The sequence below is a fragment of the Scleropages formosus genome, chromosome 3 (genome assembly GCF_900964775.1).
Source record: "Scleropages formosus chromosome 3, fSclFor1.1, whole genome shotgun sequence".
NCBI classification, from domain to species: Eukaryota; Metazoa; Chordata; class Actinopteri; order Osteoglossiformes; family Osteoglossidae; genus Scleropages; species Scleropages formosus.
In genome coordinates this window covers 13836650-13858647 of record NC_041808.1, presented here as the reverse complement: position 1 = coordinate 13858647, position 21998 = coordinate 13836650, and the positions used below count along the sequence as shown (strand labels likewise).

At 40.3% G+C, this 21998-nt stretch overlaps 2 protein-coding genes across 2 annotated transcripts; both read left to right on the top strand.

Annotated features, from left to right (window-relative positions):
• Positions 1–25: 25 nt before the first annotated feature.
• Positions 26–7579, top strand: thop1 (thimet oligopeptidase 1). The gene is made up of 13 exons (XM_018753685.2): positions 26–135; positions 834–1040; positions 2587–2735; positions 2981–3088; positions 3181–3283; positions 3414–3574; positions 3841–3976; positions 4323–4689; positions 5504–5705; positions 6160–6346; positions 6624–6752; positions 6929–7065; positions 7196–7579. The coding sequence occupies exons 1-13, from the start codon at positions 123–125 to the stop codon at positions 7355–7357; spliced, it is 2061 nt and encodes a 686-aa protein (XP_018609201.1). The 5' UTR covers positions 26–122; the 3' UTR covers positions 7358–7579.
• Positions 7580–11616: 4037 nt separating this feature from the next.
• Positions 11617–18377, top strand: LOC108935235 (receptor expression-enhancing protein 5-like). The gene is made up of 5 exons (XM_018753686.2): positions 11617–11960; positions 15582–15675; positions 15880–16018; positions 16901–17069; positions 17508–18377. Exons 1-5 carry the CDS (start codon positions 11843–11845, stop codon positions 17546–17548), a joined length of 561 nt encoding a protein of 186 aa, XP_018609202.1. The 5' UTR covers positions 11617–11842; the 3' UTR covers positions 17549–18377.
• Positions 18378–21998: the final 3621 nt, after the last annotated feature.

The window sequence follows — 21998 nt, the reverse complement described above, 5'->3', positions numbered from 1 at the left end:
AGGAGGGGACATTTTTCACGTCCGGCGCGCAGTGGGCGGGGCCTACGAAGCAACCATTTAATTCATGATCACGTTAGAGTCCGCACGCGATTTCTCGTCGAATTTTCTTCGCAAAAAAAAAAATGCCGCCTACAGGTAGGTCTCTGGTCTTTTTTTTTTTTTTGCCATTTTATATATGCGCATTTAGCTAATTTGCCGACAAGCTTTAGTCAACTCGCGTGGTGTTTGTGAGAGAACCGTCGGGCGGGCGGGCTCGGGTTAGCATACAGGCTAACTGCTCCCATGATCCGGCGACATTAACTTCGACTTCAGTCACACTGGGAGTGTTGTTCGGTAGTCTGCCCACGATTTTGTCGGTGTAACATTATAATCTGGTCACTTTTCTAGTTCTCTTAACATTTCTAGAACTCGTATTAAAGTCAGAAGAATCATGAATATATGGTTAATCTCCACGCCTCACGTCACGACGGTCGTCGCAAGCGGTTTTTCACCTCAGAACTTCTTTTCCACTTCTTCTTGCTTTCTGAAAACCTAATTAAAGTAAAATAACTCTTTGCTTTGTACATAATGAGGTACAATGGGTTGTACTGATACAGTAATTCCACAATGCTCATGTATTGTATGTATGACAGTTTTCTTCCCAGTGTGTGTTTGGACTTTGGAAAACAGGGAATTTAGCTCTGTGGACTCAGTCTAGTCAGTGACTCAGTCACAGTGTCTATCACCAGCACATCCAACAACATTACATGCGCATGTAATGTTGTTGGATGTGCTGGTGATAGACAGTGACTGATGTGTCCCGCCAGTTGTGTGAACCGCACTATCTCTTCCAGGTGAAGTGGTGATTGGCAGCGAGGCCCGGGTGTGTGCGGAGAATCGCCTGCGCTGGGACCTCACGCCGCAGCAGATCCAGCAGTTTTCCGATGAGCTCATCGCTAAGACCAAGAAGGTGTATGATGCTGTGGGCTCCCTGGACCTGGAAAACGTTACCTATGAGAACACCTTGAAGGCCCTGGCTGATGTCGAAGTGGAATACACGGGTGAGCAATTGAAAGTCAGCTTTAGTGTCCTTCCGCCTAGTTGTGTTACGTGCACGGCGGAACGAAGTTCCGTTTCTCTTTGGACCTCTGTGTCACGTAGAACGAACGGTGCAGATACGGGACAATGCGGCACGCAGGCCGGAGTCTGGCGGCAATATACACAACTATATTATATGCACAGGCAACATACACAGTGCTGAAAAAATTTGCATATAAAAACAAAAGAAAAGTATACATAGACACTAGAGACTAGAAACCAGACACTAAACACTAGCTATAAGAGCAGCAATAATTTTAAATAACTTTTTGAGGACATGTGCCTTGTACAAAGTGACATGTACTTTGTTCAAGCGACTGGTACAGTCTTTTCATTTGTATGGGGGCATCCAACTGTGTCATAGTAGAAGTTATATATCATGTTATATCTTAGGCTGCTCTGATATAGATGTCAGATATATCAGATAATGTCAGCTGGCTAAAATGACTACATACCTGCCCAGCGTGGCAGGTTTCTTACTATGTAAACTGTTAAAATGACCTCAGTTATGATTGTCAGCACACTACCCTCCAGTTATTTCCAAAAATTTAATCTCAAGTTTTCCTGAGCAATAGTATCAACACCACAACACATCTTTTTAGTAGTTTGTGATGGCTTTATAAAGTGGAGAAATAATGACTTCGCCTCTGAAATTATTTTAAGGAATTTTAGTAAATCCGTAACTGAAATTCCTGCATCAAAAATATTTGTGTTTAACAGGGATATTTGTTATATTCGGTGTAAAATTGGGTGCTCTTTGAGCTTGCCGTTTTATTTCTAACAACTCTTTGGGGTCATAGGTAAGCAAAAAGGTGCAGATGGCAAAAAATAAACCCCAGGTTGAATAAGCAGATTCATCTAGACATGTCCATTAACTATCCTCTTCACCTACACTAGTCATTGCCATTGTCTACAATGGAAAAAGCCTGAGTTGGCTGAAAAATGATGTGCAATAGTATAGTCATGTCAGCATTTTCTACATAAAGGCTCGCTGACGGCTTTCATGTGCTCCAGAACTGAGTACATTGCTATTGTTGAAAAACATACAAGTTCGGAGTTGGAATATATATTTTACTGAGAAGCATTTTTACCCCCCCCCCTTTACAGATCAGAAAAATCTGTTTCATCAGGTGTAGTGAAATGCAAGGTCTCTTGGAAAGCAAAAGGTCAAAGTCTTGTCTTCCTTGTTATGTACTCATTTTGGGATTGTGTTGCCCTGGGGGTTGATATGTTGTGGTGTGATTAGAGCTGTTGCTTTCAAATCAAAGGACATAGGTTTCAATCCTACTTCCTGCTGTAGTATGCTTGAGTGAGGTTCTTGCACTGATTTGCACCAATAAAAATACACTGACTTTATATAATTAGCAACAGAGAAAAACATCACATATGAATACAAAAGGAGTAATGGTGAAGAAAGTGACGAGTTACTTGAGTTGTATAAATTTTATAATGCAGATGTTTGTCCTACTATAAGATATAATAGCGTGTCTCCTTTGAACCCTTTTGCAGTTCAGCGTAACATGCTTGACTTCCCTCAGCATGTTTCCTCATCCAAAGATGTGCGCACAGCAAGCACTGATGCTGACAAAAAGCTTTCAGAATTTGATGTTGAGATGAGCATGAGGGAAGATGTATATCAGCGCATTGTCACATTTCAGGTAAAGGTGCTAGTCACTGTTTCTTGGAATATCGGTGTAGGCCTGTATTGATGTTCCTAAGTAAAAACTTCTGAAAAGAACTGTTTTAAACCTTCAATTTAGGTGGTTTGCACTATTATACCTGAAGCAAAATTTGCACCACTTGTACTTAAACCTGGGATCCGTCTGTCATAGTTCACTGTTGCAGTGATTTTTGGCTAGATTAAAAGCTGCTTAATGTTGTATTCTTGTCTTTACTCTTATAGGGAAAGGAGGAGGCTGAGAGTTTAAGTCCAGAAGCCAAGCGATACATGGAGAGACTTGTAAAGCTAGGCAAGAGGAATGGTTTGCACCTCCCGAAGGAGACTCAGGAGGTAGGAGGTAGACAGTACAATAGTAAACATTTAGGTACAGTTCCTGTAAATAAAGGATTGTCTGTGAAATTAGCTTTGTTTTCCACATACAGGAAATCAAAAGGATTAAGAAGAAACTGAGCACCCTGTGTATTGATTTCAATAAGCACTTGAATGAAGATACCACCAGCTTGTCCTTTACCAAAGAGGAGCTGGGTGAGAATTTCTGCATTTATTGTTCCCTCAAAATATTTATCAAATGTACAGACATTCCATAGCTGGCATCAAATAACAGAATGTAGGACTTTACATATACATAATTATTTACGTTAACAAACATTTTCAGGGGGTCTCCCAGAAGATTTTCTCAATTCTTTGGAGAAGGATGATGATGGCAGGCTGAAGATCACACTGAAATACCCTCATTACTTCCCCACCATGAAGAAGTGTTATGTCCCTGAAACACGAAAGAAGTTGGAAGAGGCCTTCAATTCTCGCTGCAAAGAAGTACAGTACAAGGACTTCATTAATGAAAACCACCTGTCATTTCAGCTTACATTTGTCATAATAGAAGTGCTAACTGCTGTTGATGGTAAATGTGATTAAAATGAGTGGAAGCGGTGGGCAGTTCTGTCTGACAGATTACTAAGTGGGGATAAAAATGCATATTGAATACAAGCCTCAAAGATGAAGGGGGCGGGCGGGAGTGGAGTGGAAACAATGGTTTGGCAGTCCCAATAATTCTTAAATGTCTTATTCTGTTTCTCCTGTAGGAGAACTCAATTATCCTAAAAGAGCTTGTGGAACTTCGGGCCAAGAAGAGTTCTCTGCTTGGATTCAACACCCATGCTGACTTTGTGCTAGAAATGAACATGGCCAAATCCAGTAAGAAGGTCTCAGGATTCCTAGGTATGAGCCACACTGTCTCAGTGGAGGCACAGGACTGAATGTTTGCCTAGGTGGGGGATTTATTTATTTATTTATTTTTTTGTGGTACTGTCTGTATTCTGCATGGATGACTCTATATATACCCCTTGAACTTTATAAGGACTTAGAGGAGTTCTGCAGAATTTGGCTGGGCAAACATAAGTTTTCTTTAACCTTCTGTTTTCCCAGATATATGTACTGTAGGTTTGTGGTTTCAGTCCACCCAGTTCTCCTGAAAATCACATTTTATAGGGTTGCCTACCTTGTTTAAGCAGAATCCCTCTAGTCAAATGTCATTCATCTGTTTTTCCTGCTTCTAATCATTCAGAGGAACTGGCACGCAAACTGAAGATGCTTGGAGAAGAGGAACGTGCTATGATTCTGAAGCTAAAGGAGAAGGAGTGTCAGAAAAGGGGCCTGCCCTTTGATGGACAAATCCATGCCTGGGATACTCGGTACTTCATGACACAGGTGGAAGAGACTCAATATGCAGTGGACCAAAATCAGCTGAAAGAGTACTTCCCCATGGAAGTGGTGACACATGGGCTGCTGGACATCTATCAGGAGCTGCTAGGCCTTTCCTTTGAGCTGGTGGAGGGCGCACCCATTTGGCATGAGGATGTCACACTCTACTGTGTCAAAGATTGTAATACGGGAAATGTCATTGGTCAGTTTTACCTGGACCTCTATCCACGGTATGTTGGGTTCCCCCACTTTCCCCTTTCTTCTATCATTTTACATGAACTAGTTCATACAAACTCATTATTGATCCTTTGGTAGGTTCTAGGGTATCTAAATAATGGTTTGTTTAGTATTTAATTATAATAGTGTATTTTATAGTGTTTAGGCTGGTGCCTCCCTGTGCCTAAGCTGCACATTTGGTTTTAGGTTTGAATCCAGTTCAGTGTGTGCAGACTGCATGTTTTTCCTGTGATTGCAAACAAAAGGCATGCAGAAGAAGGGACTGATAAAGCCCTTCCATACCCTCCCTTACCAGGAAAACCACAAATTTGACTTGGTGGCACTTGCCCTATGCTAAATAACCATTTGGTTTGGGCTTTTTGTATTTGTTGTTGCTGGGTGGCATGGTGGCACAGCAGGTATCGCTACTGTCTCACAGCAGCTGGGTGGTGCGAGAGGAGATGGGTTCAATCCCCGCTCAGTCTGTGTGGAGTTCACATGTTCTCCCTGTGTCTGTGTGGGTGTTTTCCCACAGTCCAAAGACATGCTGTTCAGGTTCCCCTACAGTGTGTGAGTGACAGGGAGAGAGAGTGTGTTCCACTGATGTATGGATGAGTGACCCATTGTAAGTAGTGTGTCTAGCAGTGTAAGTCACCTTGGTGAATAAGGTGTGTGGGCTGATAACACTACACAAAGTTCATTTGAAGTTGCTTTGGAGAAAAGCATCTGCTAAATAAATGTAATGCAAATGGGTGACTAATTTTTAGAGCAGCTGTACTTGTGGAGTTGTTCTCTGGAAAGTCACCCTAATTTCCCCCCCTCCCCCAGAGAGGGGAAGTATGGCCATGCTGCCTGCTTCGGCCTGCAGCCAGGGTGTCTGCTGCCTGATGGGACACGGCAGATAGCAGTAGCTGCCATGGTGGCCAACTTCAGCAAGCCTACAGCAGATGCCCCATCTTTGCTGCAACATGATGAGGTGGAAACCTATTTCCATGAGTTTGGCCATGTCATGCACCAGCTCTGCGCTCAGGTGAAAATACTTGGACTTTGTCTTTGTATATAAATTTATAATTGGGTGTTGTTTCACTCCCTGCACTGTAATTCTGGTTTATTCTCTTTAGCTCTTTTTGCATGACATCATTTGCTCAGTCTTTCTCCATGGGTTGATTTAAGTGCTTTAAACCCTCCCCTCCTGCTGTCTTGACTTTGACACTCTTCCACTTGAGCTTATTTTCACTGTTCTTCATACAGTTGAATATCTGTATGGGCCAGGTTAAATATTCCTTCTTACAAAGAAGGAAAAAACCTTCCAACCAGAGGTCACTTTCTAGGATTAATTTTCTGTGTCTGTTTTCAAAAGTAAAGCATACCCACTTTTCTTGGGACAAATGTGGTTCATATTCAATAAATTCTTTGATAGTTAGCATTTCCCTATTTTCAGAATACAGAGTTAAAGCATAACTGGTATTTATCACCTTTTTCAGGCTGACTTTGCTATGTTCAGTGGTACCCATGTGGAGCGGGACTTTGTGGAAGCCCCCTCTCAGATGCTGGAGAACTGGGTGTGGGAGAAGGAGCCACTGTTGCGCATGTCTAAGCACTACAAAACTGGTAGCCCCATTCCAGAGGAACTGTTGGACAAGCTCATCAAGTCTCGCCTTGCTAACACTGGTAATCCCTGTTAACCAAATCGGAGCACTGTTTAGTTTTCCACCCTGGATCCTATGGTTTATGCAGTACATTTATCAATAAATTCAGTAAATTTAACCAGTGTTTTTTGCCAGTTCACAGTATATATGAAATGAATTAAATCCAGGCCACTTCTACCCTGTATAAGGCATTCAGTTTTTCATTTTCATTCATTTCTACCTAGCATACCTTTCTCTGAAGTCACATCTGTGCGATACCAGTTTCCTTGTGTGATTATCACTGACCCTTTGTTTCCCAGGTCTCTTCAACTTGAGGCAGATTGTGCTAGCTAGGGTGGACCAGACACTGCACACCAAGACTGGCATAGACCCTGCAGACGAATACGCCAGACTCTGCCAGGAGATCCTGGGTGTGCCGGCATCCTCAGGTGAAGATGCATTAATGTTTTTTGGTGAACAGGCTGGGTTATTTATACTTGTACATTATCTCTGCTTGAAGACTTCAGAGATTCATGCTGATGTAAGTGTAAGGTCATGGGTCTGTGTAACTATTGCAAAGCACTGATTTAAACTGCTTTATTCCTTTTGTCTGTTGATACTTTAGGTACCAACATGCCGGCAACATTTGGCCACCTTGCAGGTGGTTATGATGCCCAGTATTATGGCTATCTGTGGAGTGAGGTGTTCTCTATGGACATGTTTTATGCCCGTTTCAAGCAAGAAGGCATCATGAATCCGAAGGTGGGCATTTCATGTTTTTATAACGTAAATTGAAATTTGTAGTGTTGGTTGTACCTCAGGCTGAGATGGAGACAAAAAAAAAAAAAAAAAATCTTCCTTTCTATAAATTTAAATTCCCTCTCTGTGTCAGGTGGGCCTGGACTACAGGAACTGCATCTTGAAGCCTGGAGGATCTGAGGATGCAGAGGAGATGCTGAAGAACTTTCTAGGGCGTGAGCCAAAGCAAGAAGCGTTCCTCTTAAGCAAAGGACTCACTGTTGAGCTGGAGCCAGGCACTCCATGTGCTTGCTGATCTTGTACACCAACACCATATCCAGTGTCATTCCCCCCCCCCCCCCCCCCCCCCAAACACAGCTTCAGAATAATCTGTGGACAAATTGTACGAAAGTGAAAATAAAATAAAGACCTACTTTCTCCTTTGCTGCTGCAGTGGCAGTTTTGCATTGGAGGTTTTTAAAATTTTGATTGAAATTGAAATAAAGTTAGACTAAATTTAATGAAATAAAAATCTAAAGCCATCAGTTCCACTCTCTTTGTCAGTCCTTAAAGGTTATCTGAGTTGTTGCATCTAAATTAAAATGCATACAACCATCGGTTGACCGTAGTGTGATCTGACTGAATATGTCAATGATAAGCTGGGAATTCTGTGCTTTTTCTGTTGCGCTATGAGGTATAAGTGCATTAACGTAGACAGCCTGGGCAAACAGCTTATCTTAAGATGTATGACATTGAAATCGTGTAGCTATAATTCCCTGCTACTAGTTACAGCAGTATGTGCTGACCTAGCATTCCAAAGATCACGAAACATCCAAAAGTCCATGTGAAGCATTTAAATTAGGGGGGATTTACAGGATTTTTCAGTCATCTACAGAGGGAGCTGTTGTATTTAAATGTCTGATTCAAAATTAGTATGCTAGTTTTTCTTAATCTTTTGCACATTTCCACTGGTTTGATAGAAATACATACATACATGAAAAATGTGCAAACCCCTCAATGTTGCCTGACTCTATATCAGAAGCCAAACAGTTTTCTCATTCAAGTTGTGTTTGTATATGAAAAATTTACAAGATGTAAATACAGTACACCCATAGGCTATTTGTTCTTGCACCAAGACAGTCTTTTTCTGACAGTAACAGAAATGGCAGATGTGGATGAGGTATACACAATGCATTTAACAGTTTTGAAATGTTAAGCTCCCAATTGGAAAACTGCAGTAAACTTGAAACTTTCTCCCACAGAACATTACTATTGTCTATATATGCAAAAAGGTTCATAACTCATGTTTTTCATAGTCCAGAATTTGTAAAGTACAGCAAAAAGTTTTATGACAGCATCTGCCGAGGGTGCTGGGGTGGCCAGGATTACTTACCTTTGTTATAATGAAGTACATCTAATAATTTCATAGATATATCACAATTAGTAAAGCAGTTAACTTCAGAACAGCTGCAGTTAAAAAAAAAAAAAAAAAATCCATTATTCTATATGGATGAAAAAAAGCAGAGCCCCTGCGCTACTGTCCTCTTCTAATGGCTTAAAATAGTAATTTTGTCTAGCCTCAAGAGTCTTCAGACATGAAAAAGCAGAGTACCACATGTAGGCTTTTTTATTCATCACTGTGAAGAAAACGAGGATCTTTTTTGGAAACAAAAGAACGCAAACCTCTCAAGTTAACAGCCTGCCATGGCACAATACTGTGATTTCCTCCCCTGCTGCTAAGCTTCATGTTGATCTTGCAGTCTGGCACAGCCCACAGGCACGTGGGTTTGTATACATTAAACTAAGGATGTGTCTCCTAGCTGGTGGAACTAGGCTGTAATAAAAAACATGGATGCGAATAACTTCCTGATTATGGTAAATTACGCAAGGAAGTGAAACGCATCAGATACTGATTACAAAAAATAGACAATAGTGGACAGGCCCAACAGAGGACAGCTGGTAGCATAGAGGTTAGCGCTACTGCCTTTAGACCCCAAGGTTGTAGGTTTGCTTTCCACCTCTAGCTGTAGTACCCTTGTGCAACATACAGGCCCAAAATTGTTCTAGTAAAATCACCCCAGTGTATATATGGGTAAATAATTGTGAGTCACTTTTGACAAAAGCATCAGATAAATGAATACTATGTTGCTTACACAGATTGATATAAACCATTTAAACCTGTGCTATGGCAGCACAGCAAGTAGTGCTGCTGTCTCACAGTGCCTGGGTGGTGTGAGAGAACGTGGGTTTGATCCCTGGTCAGTCTGTGTAGTGTTTGCATAACCTCCCTGTGTCAGTGTGGGTTTCCTCTCACAGTCCAAAGACCTGCTGTTCAGGTTCCCCCCTAGTGTGTGAGTAATAGAGAGAGTGTGTTCCACTGATGTATGGATGAGTGACCCAGTGTAAGTAGTGTATCTAGCAGTGTAAATTACCTTGGTGAATGAGGTGTGTGGGCTGATAACACTATATAGAGATGTATAGACTTCATTGTAAATTGCTTTGGAGAAAAGCATCTGCTAAGTGAATAAATGTAAACCTAATTGCACTATTTAAACAGTACCACCTTTCTGATTTTTGTTTTGTACTGTACTGCAGTACCCTGGAGGAGAAATGACACAGCTGTAGTGTTGGAAAACAGGAGGTCAATTTCAGCTCAAGAGTGTTAATCCAGATTGAACTGTGTTCACATTAGAGGACATTTTATTGATGATCTTCCCACTAGCCAGGAACTTTGAGTTCACTGTAGCTGTTATATATTACTGCAGTTCCATTATATTAGTTAATTTGGATACCTGTGGATGTCCATTATGAAGCATGTCTTAGTGGATAGTTTGTATTGAATCTGTGTGTGTTTTACATTGTAAGTATCATCAAATGTAAATATATTCAAGGACAACGGGGTACGGTGGTGCAGTGGGTTTGGCCAGATCCTGCTCTCTGGTGGATCTGGGATTCAAGTCCTGCTTGGGGTGCCTTGCAATGGACTGGTGTCCTGTCCTGGGTGTGTCCCCTCCCCCTCCAGCCTTACACCCCGTGTTGCTGGGTTAGGCTCTGGTTCCCTGGACCCTGCTGGGGACAAGCGGTTTCAGACAATGTGTGTTTATATATTCAAGGATCAGCAGGAAAAATGTAGTGTACCATGTAATAAAAACACCTTTATCCAGCTATTTTAAGTTTAATAAGCAAATTACCTACCTTTGCAGTGCTTTTTTGCATCCAAACAATTCTCACTCATATAAACTTAATAATATTAGTAATTTAAACTTTTTTGCCTATATTGGATGCTACTAATGTGAGGCTCTTTGAAAAGAGATTCCTGCTAAATAAACGTAAATACACATGTATGGAGGAGAGGGATTACATAACCTTGCTGCAGAGCTGGTTGAGGTGTAGAATTTCAGACTAATGTCATGTGATGAGGGTGTAGCACATCTTCCCCACTATAAATACCCGTGTTACTTCTGCGGTCAGCGAGGGCGACCAGGAGTACACATTCAGTGTAGGGCAACAGGGTCCAGAGAGCGGCCTTCCTCTCGGAGGAGTGATCTGCTGCCGGTGCCAGACGGGAGGAGATGAACACTCACTAGATGCACCTGCACGCATGTTTCCATTAGCTGTGTGCCTGTGTCCCACCAAGCTCTCCTACCCATTTCCGTTCGCCTCTTGTACAAATCTAATGCTTTGCATAAGAGCAAGTTGCTTTTGAAAACCAGGCAACGACTGTGACCGAAATGCCAACAGATCTTACATTTTTTGGTTAAAAAAGGCCCTGATCTCCGTACGTGACGCACACACACCTCAGGTTTCCACTTCTTTAGTGGAAAAGCACACACACACTTGCTGAAACCGCTTGTCCCAAGCAGGAGTCTAACCCAGCAACACGGCATAAGGCTGGAGGGGACACACCCAGGACAGGACACCAGTCTATCACAAGGCACCCCAAGCGGGACTTGAACCCCCAACCTGCCAGAGGCCAAACCTGCTGCACCACCGCACCCTCCTAAAAAGCATCTAAATGAAATGTATGTATCTATTTAAACATGAAAAAAAAATCATAAATTACAGTTAGCTGTGGAAATCCATATCTATTAAACTATCCATCCATTTTCAACAAGTACATGATGACCACCATGTAGGGCCACAGTGTAAAGTGTAACTGGGCCACGTGGACCTTGCTGTCTCTGAGTAAAGAGCTTTTATGCTTCCCATCAGTTCAAAGTTCTTTTTTATAGGCTGTAAAGTCATAACGAAATGTTTCTCCATTAGATCTATGTCGGAGGTTGCAAAATGTCCCTTTTGCCTTGAAGAGCAGCTCGTAAACTACTCAAGCGTTTGCGATGCTTTTTATTTCCTTGTGGGCGATCATTTAAAAACAAGTTTGGTTATTGAAGTACTAAGACTCCTTGTCACTTTGTTTTATCATGCAGTGAGAAATCGTTTTCAAATATAATTATGTTTCGAAAAGGAAAGAAGACAAAAATACGTGAGGATTACGCTACGGTTCACAGTAGAGGGTGAGGCGAAAGGCGCAGAAAAAGCAGGTGGATCTCGATCGCCATGATTTACCGCTCAGGCTGCGAACTGATAAACAGGGCGCCGCGAGCGCGCGCCCCACTCCCCCTCCGTGACGTAGCCGCTGTCTCCTGCGAGCGCTCGCGCCGCTCTCCTTCACTTACCGTCGATACGCAGGCATAGCGCTGCTTCGCAAACGCCTCCTGTATGTATATATAGGTATACATACATACATACATAGACACACACATTAAGTCTTTTGAGGGAACCAGACGCTACGCTTCCTATTATGTTAGCGCAAGTTGAGAATGGCTTCGACAGGTTTTTGAGCGAGAAAAATGTCGTGACCGATTTGCTGGGACAAATCGAGAGGAAAAGTGGAGTTGAGAAACGCTATGTTGCCCTGGGTAAGTGGCGCCGTGCCTTCGGGTCTAAAAACTACGCGTTTCCCATCACTTCTTGGGCTTCAGGACTGAACTTAGTGCTTCTATCGCCTCACTCACTGCCGCACTCATTCAAAAGTATTGAACGACGAGTCTTATCTTCCGCTTCACTGTTCTCTTTTGTTCGATTTTTTTAAAAAGCGAGTCGTCTTGACGGAAAGTAAGTTCAATGTTTTTAGCCTGACTGATTGGTCGTAGTATTTTCTGAGCCAGAGAGAGTATTAGCCTCACAGATTTAACGTTGCTGCTTAGTTGTAAATGAATCATGAATGTTAACTTTTTTTTTTTTCTCTGCCATTTTTTTCCTTCCGAATGAATGCACTAAGTGTCTTGTCGCGAAGACTATTATTAGTGTAAAATCCATAAGCCTTGCTTGTCAGGGCTCGGTGCGGCTGAGGTAAAACGCACACTTAGACTAGTACGAACGATTAACTTAACTCGCTGTGTGTACATATACAATACATGCCATGGTCATGGTGTACACACCACACACACGCACAGTGAGTAATTACGACTAGAAAAGTGTCATATTCACGCATACTGACAGTTTAATTTAAAAATATACAGGTACACAACTCGTCTCTATTGCAAGACATGAAGTGTGCCAGTTATTTAAACTGTACTACACGTCACTCTTAATGCATATCTCATCTGTCTCTAAAAATGATACTGTTTTGTTTCAGCAGTCTTGGAATATTTATGCTAGGGGGTTTCCGTTTGTCATAAATTCTGCCTTTAAATTAGTACTCATTTTTGTATTTCATTTTAATATGTGGATCTTGTTGGGAGGTAAAAAGGCATGTAAATTGTTGTATGCAAATCTGAATGCTGTGCAATTAATGCAATTATTGTTCTTCTCCTTAGCCTGGGGTGGAAGACTACTGAGTTCGACTTGACTCTCAGTCGCATGTATATTGTTCCGTTTTTCAGGGAAAATGACATGCAGGGTGAGGGTTCGTACGGAGCCTTGAAACATGAAAGTTTGGAAAATGCTTGATTTTAATTGGGGTCGTGATTTCAAGGTTTAATCGGGTCGAATTTTGAATACGTGCTTGAAAATGCTTGATTAAAAAAAAAACAGAACGCCAGATGTAATTAAAAATGTAACAAAAAATCGCCAGCCAGGCGTTATGTTTTATTTTATTTGTTTAATTTCGTGAGGCAGCGTTCTCTATTGCGGCGCGTCCGGAAGAAGAAAAATCGCTCGTCACGACGTCACGTGTCATTCGATTTATTGGCGCCTATTCGCCTGACGCGCGTCCAGCTCAGTTAACGTGTCTCGCTGTTATTTTAACGATAACTGGCTGGAAGATGATAAATACAAACTGGTTGCGTCGAGGAACAACAGACCGAAAGGAATACTGTCCCGTATAAAAGAAACACATTGATGTGTCTGCGCTATGGGAGAGTCGGCCCTCTCCAGCCATTCCAAAGCTTTTCCAAAGTTTGCCAAAGCGGAGATTTGAAATGTTCCACTAAAACTTAGAATGATTTATGGAAGAAATTCATCCTTTCAAATATTGAATCAATATGCAATCGTGTGAATGCTTTTCTAAGTGAAAGTTTAGTCAATTCAAAGAGTAGACTAGTTAATAAATTAGCTTTGGCTCATGATTGGTTATTTTGTAGCTCTATTGGCTAAGTCACCCTATTATCAATAATTATGTGTGTGATAGAGAACAACATTCATATTCAGAACATAGTGCTTTCAGAGCTAAGATGTGATTAATTGTATTGGGTTCACTGCTTAGAGCTTTTCTAGATTGTTCTCTTTACTGCTGTTTGTTTGGTTAAATGATGAAGTAGACATGCAAAGTAGAGTCCAGTAGCAGGGCGCCATGCCATGTAATGCAGAAAAAAATAAATATTTAATATGTACATGTGTAAAAAAAAAAGTGTTAATTCATATGCCTTTGGACTGATGGAGGAGATGGTAGAAGTAAAGGCAACGAAAAGAGGCTAACCGAGGATATTCAGGTTCTCTACACCTCTGCTGATCATAGTGCAGAGAAACTTGGAAAACGGCTTAATTTCAAAATCGAATGGACTTCAAAGAGCTGCTAAAGAAAAAGACATGGCTCTAGAAAGTGTGGAGTGTCAAATAGATGAGAAGCTAAAGGAGTTGAAAGCGTTTCCATGAACTGTAGTCTAGGGTTGGACTGACTTGCAGGATGGTTTTAGGTTTGAGCAGTCAGATGTGCATTCTTTTTTCTCCATTCCTGTTTTAAAAATGTTTACAATAACATTACAAAGTGCTGTTTTGTTATCTTAGTATGATAAGGAAAAATGTACAAAATGTGTTCAACTTCAGTGCAAATCAGTCAGGTAAAATGTTTGTGTGTATTTATTGGTATAGTTTTAAATCATACTATGGAAATTAGGTTGGCATTTTGTCCCAACCCCCCCACAAAAAAACTCACCTAACTCACAGTTGGCAACAAATGTACAATAAGAAGCTGTATTTATATTGAGCATAACCAGTCTTGTAGCTTGATACTTTGAGTTAAAGGGGTGCTGTTTAAACTTGCCAAGGGTGACTTTTGTCAGTTTAAGTAATATTGCATCAGTGAATTCAATGCTAGTGCTTGAAAAATAAATTTAGGGACCCTTAAAGTGCTTTAAAAGTGCTTAAGTTTCACTTTTAAAAATCTGTACGAACCCTGGACATGTTAATATATCATGAGGTGAATGTTTAACTAATGTACTGTCTTCACTCATTTTAAGCATGTATAGTTCATGGCAGGCATCATTCATGGCATGATAAATGATTAAAACAGTAGTTAAATGGGCAGATATGGATGCATTGAAGGCATTTCTGAAATGCAGTTTTTATCTTGACCATGATCAGTTACTGGAGCAATACAGCACACAACACAGGCCAATATCAGAAGCAATCTCCAAGTCGCTACGTGACATATTTCTAGTACCATACAATGGTATCTTTTCTAAGGACTGTGAACTTATCAAATTATACTCAAAAAATTTAAAGGCTTTAAGTTTTATACAGCTTTAAGAAACAAAATGATCATTGACTGTAGTCAGGAATAATGTGTCAGCATCCAAATCTCCTCTTCTCTTGGTGTAATGCAGTTTTTTGTATTCTGAAATCTTCATTGCTTTGAAGAGAAGCAACTGCTAAATGAATAAATGTGTATATATAACCCATTAAATATGTAATGTTGACAGTTTTTATATCAGAACATAATCATAATGAACACTACAGTGAATATGTGGTTAGATATTAATGACCTATGTGAATAATGAGAAAACTTTGTAGCCCATTTGCTTAACTGCCAGAAACTGTTTAACTTGGATGCAAATATTGTATCAACCAGCTCAACTGGTTTTTGTTCTCAGGTTTTTCTGTTTGTACATTTGCTTGAGGTTATTTGCATGGTTGGAGTTTCAGTGGCATGAAAACATGATTTCAGTACAGCCCATTAATGACCCATTAAAAATGTAATGCTGAGTTTTTTTTATCGTTTAGAAAACGCGTAAATGTTGAGAATAATTTTTCAAAAGTTTTTTTTTTTTATTAACTGTTTAAATTGTGTGTGTCTGGCTCTGCCATTGTTCTCTCCACAGGTGCAGTGTGCATTGCTGCACTGTATTTACTCTTTGGATATGGAGCTGCCCTCCTGTGTAATTTGATCGGCTTTGCCTATCCAGCTTATGTCTCGTAAGCATGTCAGTTTTTTTGTTTCTCTTTCAGTGCTTTTCAACCACTTTTATTATAATACAATCACTGTTTGGAACTGAGGCATTTATTGTAATGTGAATAGCAGGTAAATTAACAAATTAATATACATCGAAGGTCCATTATTAATATTTTTAGCTTCAGTGGATATTTAATTTTTTTTTTTATATACTCAATTCCATACAGTATAAAAGCCATTGAGAGTTCAAACAAGGAGGATGATACTAAGTGGCTGACCTATTGGGTGGTCTATGGAATCTTCAGTGTGGCAGAGTTTTTCTCAGACATCTTCCTCTTCTGGTTTCCCTTCTACTATGCTGGGAAGGTAATGTTTTAAAAATAATTCTTCTACAGCTTGGTCAGGTAGCCAACATCTATCTCAATGGTGATAGACACAAATGGTTATCAGTGCTTTGTGATCAGTACTGTAATGGCAATTTTGATTGAGATTTAGTCAAAATCATGATTTTTTTTAAAAAGTCCTACAAAACAGGTAGATTAATTACCTATAAAGATATTACACCTGTTCTGTTTTATAACATCTATGAGAAGTTTTGCAAAGTATCTGCTACTTACTGTTCGATGAGGTGATATCCATGCTAACTTCATGTGATTCCTGGGGTGAAAAGTAACCTATAGCTGGTGAGAATAGAGGCTAATTTATTGTATATTCAGTTTTAGCTGTTTGCTATTCTTCAAGGTAGAAGTTGTCAGAATGATGCATGTTATCGCTTACATCAGTGGTTAGTAATCTGTTACATTAAAGTGTGGGCCAAATTAAAGTATTATTACATGGACATAGGTAAACTGCTTTTTTTTCCTATGGTATACACAATTTTTTAAAAAAATTATATACATTAGACCTTTAAATTTTATATGGCTTTAAGAAACATAGAACTCATAACATTTAATATTGAAACCATCAATGTTAAAATCTTTGTTTCAGAAAGAATTAACATTAACAGCCCTGTCAAATAATCATTTACAAATATTTTTATCTGGCAAATAGATATATCAAGATGTATAGGCAATCTTTAAATTTGCTGGACTGATGTTGCAGGAAATGCAAAGTATACTGTACATATATAGATTTATAAAAGGAGTGCTATTGTCCTAAGATGACCGTTGAGGTGATCAGTTGCGGGTTTGTGGGCTGCAGTGACATTTCTGTGGGTGAATAGCTTGAAAAGTGGTTTCCCTGTTACAGTGCATCTTCTTGCTATGGTGCATGGCTCCAGTATCCTGGAATGGCTCTCAGGTCTTGTACACGTGTGTAGTGCGACCGTTCTTCCTTAAACATGAAGCAGCGATGGACAGAGTGATCAACGACTTAAGTGACAAAGCCAGGATGGCAGCGGAGTCTCTCAATAAAGAAGGTAACCCCTTCCTCACTAGCAAACGTGAGGCAATACCACAGACTAATTTGCTAAACTTATACTGTTGTTTTCAGTTTTAAAGAAATGCCTGATATAACTTTTTTAGTATAATGCAGAAACAATGGTCATTATTAGATATTTACATTTACCAAAATAAAGAATAAAGTAGCTGTATTTTTGAATGATACTAAGTGAAATACAGTATATTAAGTAGATGTTTATCAAAGCTTTTATTAAATGGTAAAATATTGGTTATTTGTTGTAGCCACAATCCATTTTGTACAACAGAATGCTTTAACCACACTTCAGAAAGAGAGCTAATACATAAGCTGGGTGTTCAGACCAGCTATTTCACTGTTTTTTACAAAGATATTTAAAATGTGTTTTATGGCTCAGTTGTAACTCAAATTTCATGAATTTCTTACCTCCCCTAATTAGCTGCCAAAGTACCTGCCTTTAAACATGTGAAGACTCAGTGAGCTGATGGAAGATAAAAATGTTTTGTCACGGATATAAAGTACTAACATGCAAATACCACCATCATGTTAGAAGTTTTTATTGAAGTAGGAAAATATATAAAACTTTAATACTACTCCACAATGCTTCAGACCTTGGTCAATTAAAAAATCAGCTTGTCTGTTTTGGTCTTTGTCCTTTTTTTAAATGAACAGAGTAACATCTTAAATTTGATTTAGTACCTGTTGATTCCTATTGTAAACTTTAAATTTCATTAGGGCTAAAAATGTCCTCATTCTAATGGGGAGCAAATGTTAATCAGGCCTGAAGTAGTTTGTTAGGAGTTGTAGGTGTTAATTGCATAACATGGGGTTAATTTTCACTATTTGAAATTGTCAGCAAAGTGAAATTTTAGCAAAATTGTGTCTAAAGTGCTAATATGCTGAGAACTTGAAGTAGCTGAAGGGTCTTTGTTCCCTCCCACAATGGAGGTTAAAAGTATGGGCATACTGACTGTTTTGTACATTCTTCATTTAAGTAAAACCAGTCACCCGAAGTTTTTTTCCAGTCAGTTTTGCTTAAGTATTTTTGTACACCTCTAAGACCTGTGAATAAAGAGTAAACTTCAGTTTGCTTTCTTTCCCATTATATTTAATGTGCTTCTTGCTGTGAAGGCATTGCTTTGCCAGTTGTTTTAAGACTGATCATCAATTAAGTTGTTGTGCATCATGTGGTCTTTCATTTGTGGGTTTTTAAGAGGAGATGGGATTCTGTGAACATGTCTTTTTGACTTGCTGAATGTGGAATGAAACTTGATGTCATTAAATTTAAAAATAAAATTTTTTATTAAATGTAAAAATGAAGTGTGAACATGTATTTTTTTCATTTTTTCCTGTTAATTTGGAAATAAATGACACAAGTCTTGTATTTAGTAAGAAATGCAGACATTAGACTACCTTGTGACCTAAATTTAGCTTCTGGTGTCTGTGCCATTTAAATGTGTTGCCATAAAGAAGCTGCCCAATAACAGTAAGTGACTTCATGTCCTTATGAGATTGTAACAAATGGAACAAGGTCATATTAGCCTAATTATTTAGGGGATGGCATATAACTGCAAAACTCTCCAAAAACAGTTATATAAATTTGAATTCAGAGGTGTTTACTGGCTTTTTTAAGACCATATATTGGAATAACCAAATTTGAACGTGATGCTTATTCTGTTGTAGAAATACATTGCGCTTAATGTCATCATTACACTTATGGATTTAGGTCACTAAATGTTTTAGTTACAGTGCCATAAATTTCAGAATTAACCTTAAGTTAAGATCTGCAGATTTTTACAGATCTTGATCACAATATGCTATGGGTGAAATATCCCTCCAGGTTAGGAAATGGAGGGGAAAAATATTTACCACCTAACGATTGAGTGTTTCTAGCCCATTTAATTGAAAATATGCTTATGCTTTAGTATATTTCTGGTAACATTTTAAACCATTTACATTACATTTATTTAGCTGATGCTTTTCTCCAAAGCAACTTGCATGTTAAGATGCATTACAACCCATTCATACAGTTAAGTAATTTTACTGGAGCAACTTGAGTACCTTGCTCAAGAGTAGAACAGCTGGAGGTGGGGTTCAAACCTGCAACTTTTGGGTCCAAAGGCAGCTGCTCTAACCCCTATGGTACCAGCTGTCCAGCAAAAATAGTTTATGAGGGTTTATTGAATGTCAGTTCAGTAATAAGTGAAACATGGAAGGTTTATATAGGTCAGCATTTTATTAAGAATATACTAAGGTTGAAGGTTTATGTCAAAGCAGCTTTCAGTGCTACTCCCTTTTACACAAAGTACTTTGTTCAGTGGTAAAACAGCAGGATCCCCATGTCCACCTCCAAGTTCAATACCTGCCTTTTGTTTATAAGCAAACCCAGAAATTTTTCCACTAGAAAACCTGTGAAGTGAACAAGGATAATCATTTTTTAGCAGAACTACAGTATATAAAAAAAATGAACAGATTCAACTTTGGTTGCCTCTGACTGGTCAATTCAGTCTATTTTGAATAAACTAAATGACAAATTGAAGTAAAATAGCAAAAGCAACCAAAACTGATGGAATAATCCATTAGAATATTATTAATGTTCTGTACCCCGTCACAATTTTCTGACTTTCGCCACAAGCAACTGCGCCGTCGCGCGACCTGGACAGGGAAGGACATGCGCTAAAATTTTGTGGAAGAGCACCTCCTTTGGTCACGTTCCCACATTACGCATTTTGTGCTAGAGCGATATCAGAAATGCAAAAGAAGTAAAGAGATCCTGTAGCAGAGTCGAGTAACCGACTAGTTCCAGGTGCGGTGTACGTAAACAAGGTGTGTAAACGTCGATAAGAGCGCAATTGCCGAAATACTGTGTTTGCGTGTGAGTTAAATAAGTAACACGATATTGTAGCCAGCGTGGGTTTGGGCTGCCATGGGCATGACGGCAAAGAATGACGCACGGCAGCAGTCCATGACGAACATTTTATCAGAATGCTGGTACGCAGCTATTAGTATCACACACACTGTCTGAAACCGGTTGTCCTAAGCGGGGTCACGGCAAACCGGAGCCTAACCCAGCAACACGGGGCGCAGGGCCGGACGGGGAGGGGCACACCCAGGACGGGACGCCAGACTGCTGCAAGGCACCCCAAGCAGGACTCGAACCTCAGAGAGCGGGACCCAGGCAAACCTGCTGTGCCACTGCACCCCCCATGCTATTAGTATTTGCATGATCAATAGAAAGATTACTTTGAATAGGACAAACTCCTTTTCCCCCAAGAACCTGCACCCCTGGCCAGAGGTTGCTGTGACCCTCAGGCGCTATCCCACTGCATGTACACCACAGACCCATCTACGGTTGCACAGTCATTTACACTTCCCAGCATCCTTTGTTCTCAATCATCTGTTTGAAGGGCGGGCTGGTAGCACAGTGGTTACAGTGATTTGAATCATACCTTTGAGCAAGGTACTTACTCTGAACTGTTCCAGTAAAATTACCCAGGGTACAAATGGGTAAATAACTGTAACTATCTTAACATTGTAAGTCACTTTGGAGAAATGCGTCAGTTCAGTGAATAAACGTAAAGTCCGTCCCCTTTCCTGCTTATCAGTAGCGTGAGTCACCACATTACACATGCTGTATGAGAGAGTAGCGTTACACATCTTGTCTGGATGATTCGGTTTTGTGTCAAAACAATGAATTACATCAACTTTTGTCATTGCAATAAAGCATGCAGGCGAAATTGGTTTGAGATCGAAAAAAGAGCCGTAAGATTATGGAATCATCTAAGAATGAGTGAGCCCAACGGTGATGACTTTAAACCCTTTGAAGGGAGGAGGTGACAGAAGAGAAGGGTGCCCTGGGACAGCTGGGCCTGAGGCTCAGCAGGCAGACCCAGAGCGCACAGCACTAACGATCGGGATAGCGAGACCCCAACAAATGATTAATACTGTAATCAGGAAGAGAAACACGTGACCCGCTGGAGTGACATAACCAAAGGTAGAAGCAAACCCCAGTGCTATTTGGCCCCAAACACACAGCGCACTGCGGCGCACGACTTGACTGGTGAACGATTGCACACTCTGCGATAACAGTCTGGCCACAGAGAAGGGCAGACACACGCAGTCACGCTCACAGAGGCAAACCTGGTTACATAGGAAAGCCAGGCTGCGTTCCCACTGTGACCAGAGCTGGAGACAGGTGTACCTCCTAACCAGCTGCAATAAATATAGAGCAATATTGGTGAGACAGCTGGTGGTGTAGGGGTTAGTGTTGTATCCTTTAGATCCAAAGGTTGTAGGTTTGATTCCCACCTCTAGCTATAATACACACACACAGTCTGAAACTGCTTGTCCCATATGGTGTCGTGGGGAACCGGAGCCTACCTGGCAACTCAGGGCGTAAGGCCGGAGGGGGAGGGGACACACCCAGGATGGGATGCCAGTCTGTTGCAAGGCACCCCAAGTGGGACTCAAACCCCACACCCACTGGAGAGCAGGACCTGGTCCAACCCACTGTGCCACCGCACCCCCCTGAGCTATAATACATTCAACCAATGTAATTATTCTAAAAGTGCTCCAAAAAAATACCTAGATGTATAATTGGAAGTAGCTTAACATGTTAAGTTGCTTTGGAGAAAAGCATCAGCTAAATGAATAAATGTAGTAAGAATTACCAGATGAAGGAGAAATATTTCCTCAGTATGTGAATAAACACTGACCCCGATTTCCAGAATCTCAGGGATTGAGTCTGACTGAGAGCGTGTGACAGTGGCAGCGCGCTGTGTGTCCACGGCTGTCACAGGAGAGGAGAGTCGCACATAAGCACTGTCTGTCGACACTAGCTGAGGTATTATGTTTATAATTATTCAGTTGTGTGTATGTTTTTTTTGTCATTAAAAAATGCTCGACCATTGCTTTTGGAAATACAAATAAT

Excerpts from the sequence above, each read along its gene's own strand:
- thop1 (XM_018753685.2), top strand. Across the intron at positions 2,736-2,980 it reads AGCGCATTGTCACATTTCAG|GGAAAGGAGGAGGCTGAGAG; the intron begins GTAAAGGTGCTA and ends TTACTCTTATAG. Across the intron at positions 5,706-6,159 it reads TGCACCAGCTCTGCGCTCAG|GCTGACTTTGCTATGTTCAG; the intron begins GTGAAAATACTT and ends CACCTTTTTCAG.
- LOC108935235 (XM_018753686.2), top strand. The coding sequence starts at position 11,843 with ATGTTAGCGCAAGTTGAGAATGGCTTCGACAGGTTTTTGAGCGAGAAA. Across the intron at positions 11,961-15,581 it reads GAAACGCTATGTTGCCCTGG|GTGCAGTGTGCATTGCTGCA; the intron begins GTAAGTGGCGCC and ends TTCTCTCCACAG. Across the intron at positions 16,019-16,900 it reads CCTTCTACTATGCTGGGAAG|TGCATCTTCTTGCTATGGTG; the intron begins GTAATGTTTTAA and ends TCCCTGTTACAG.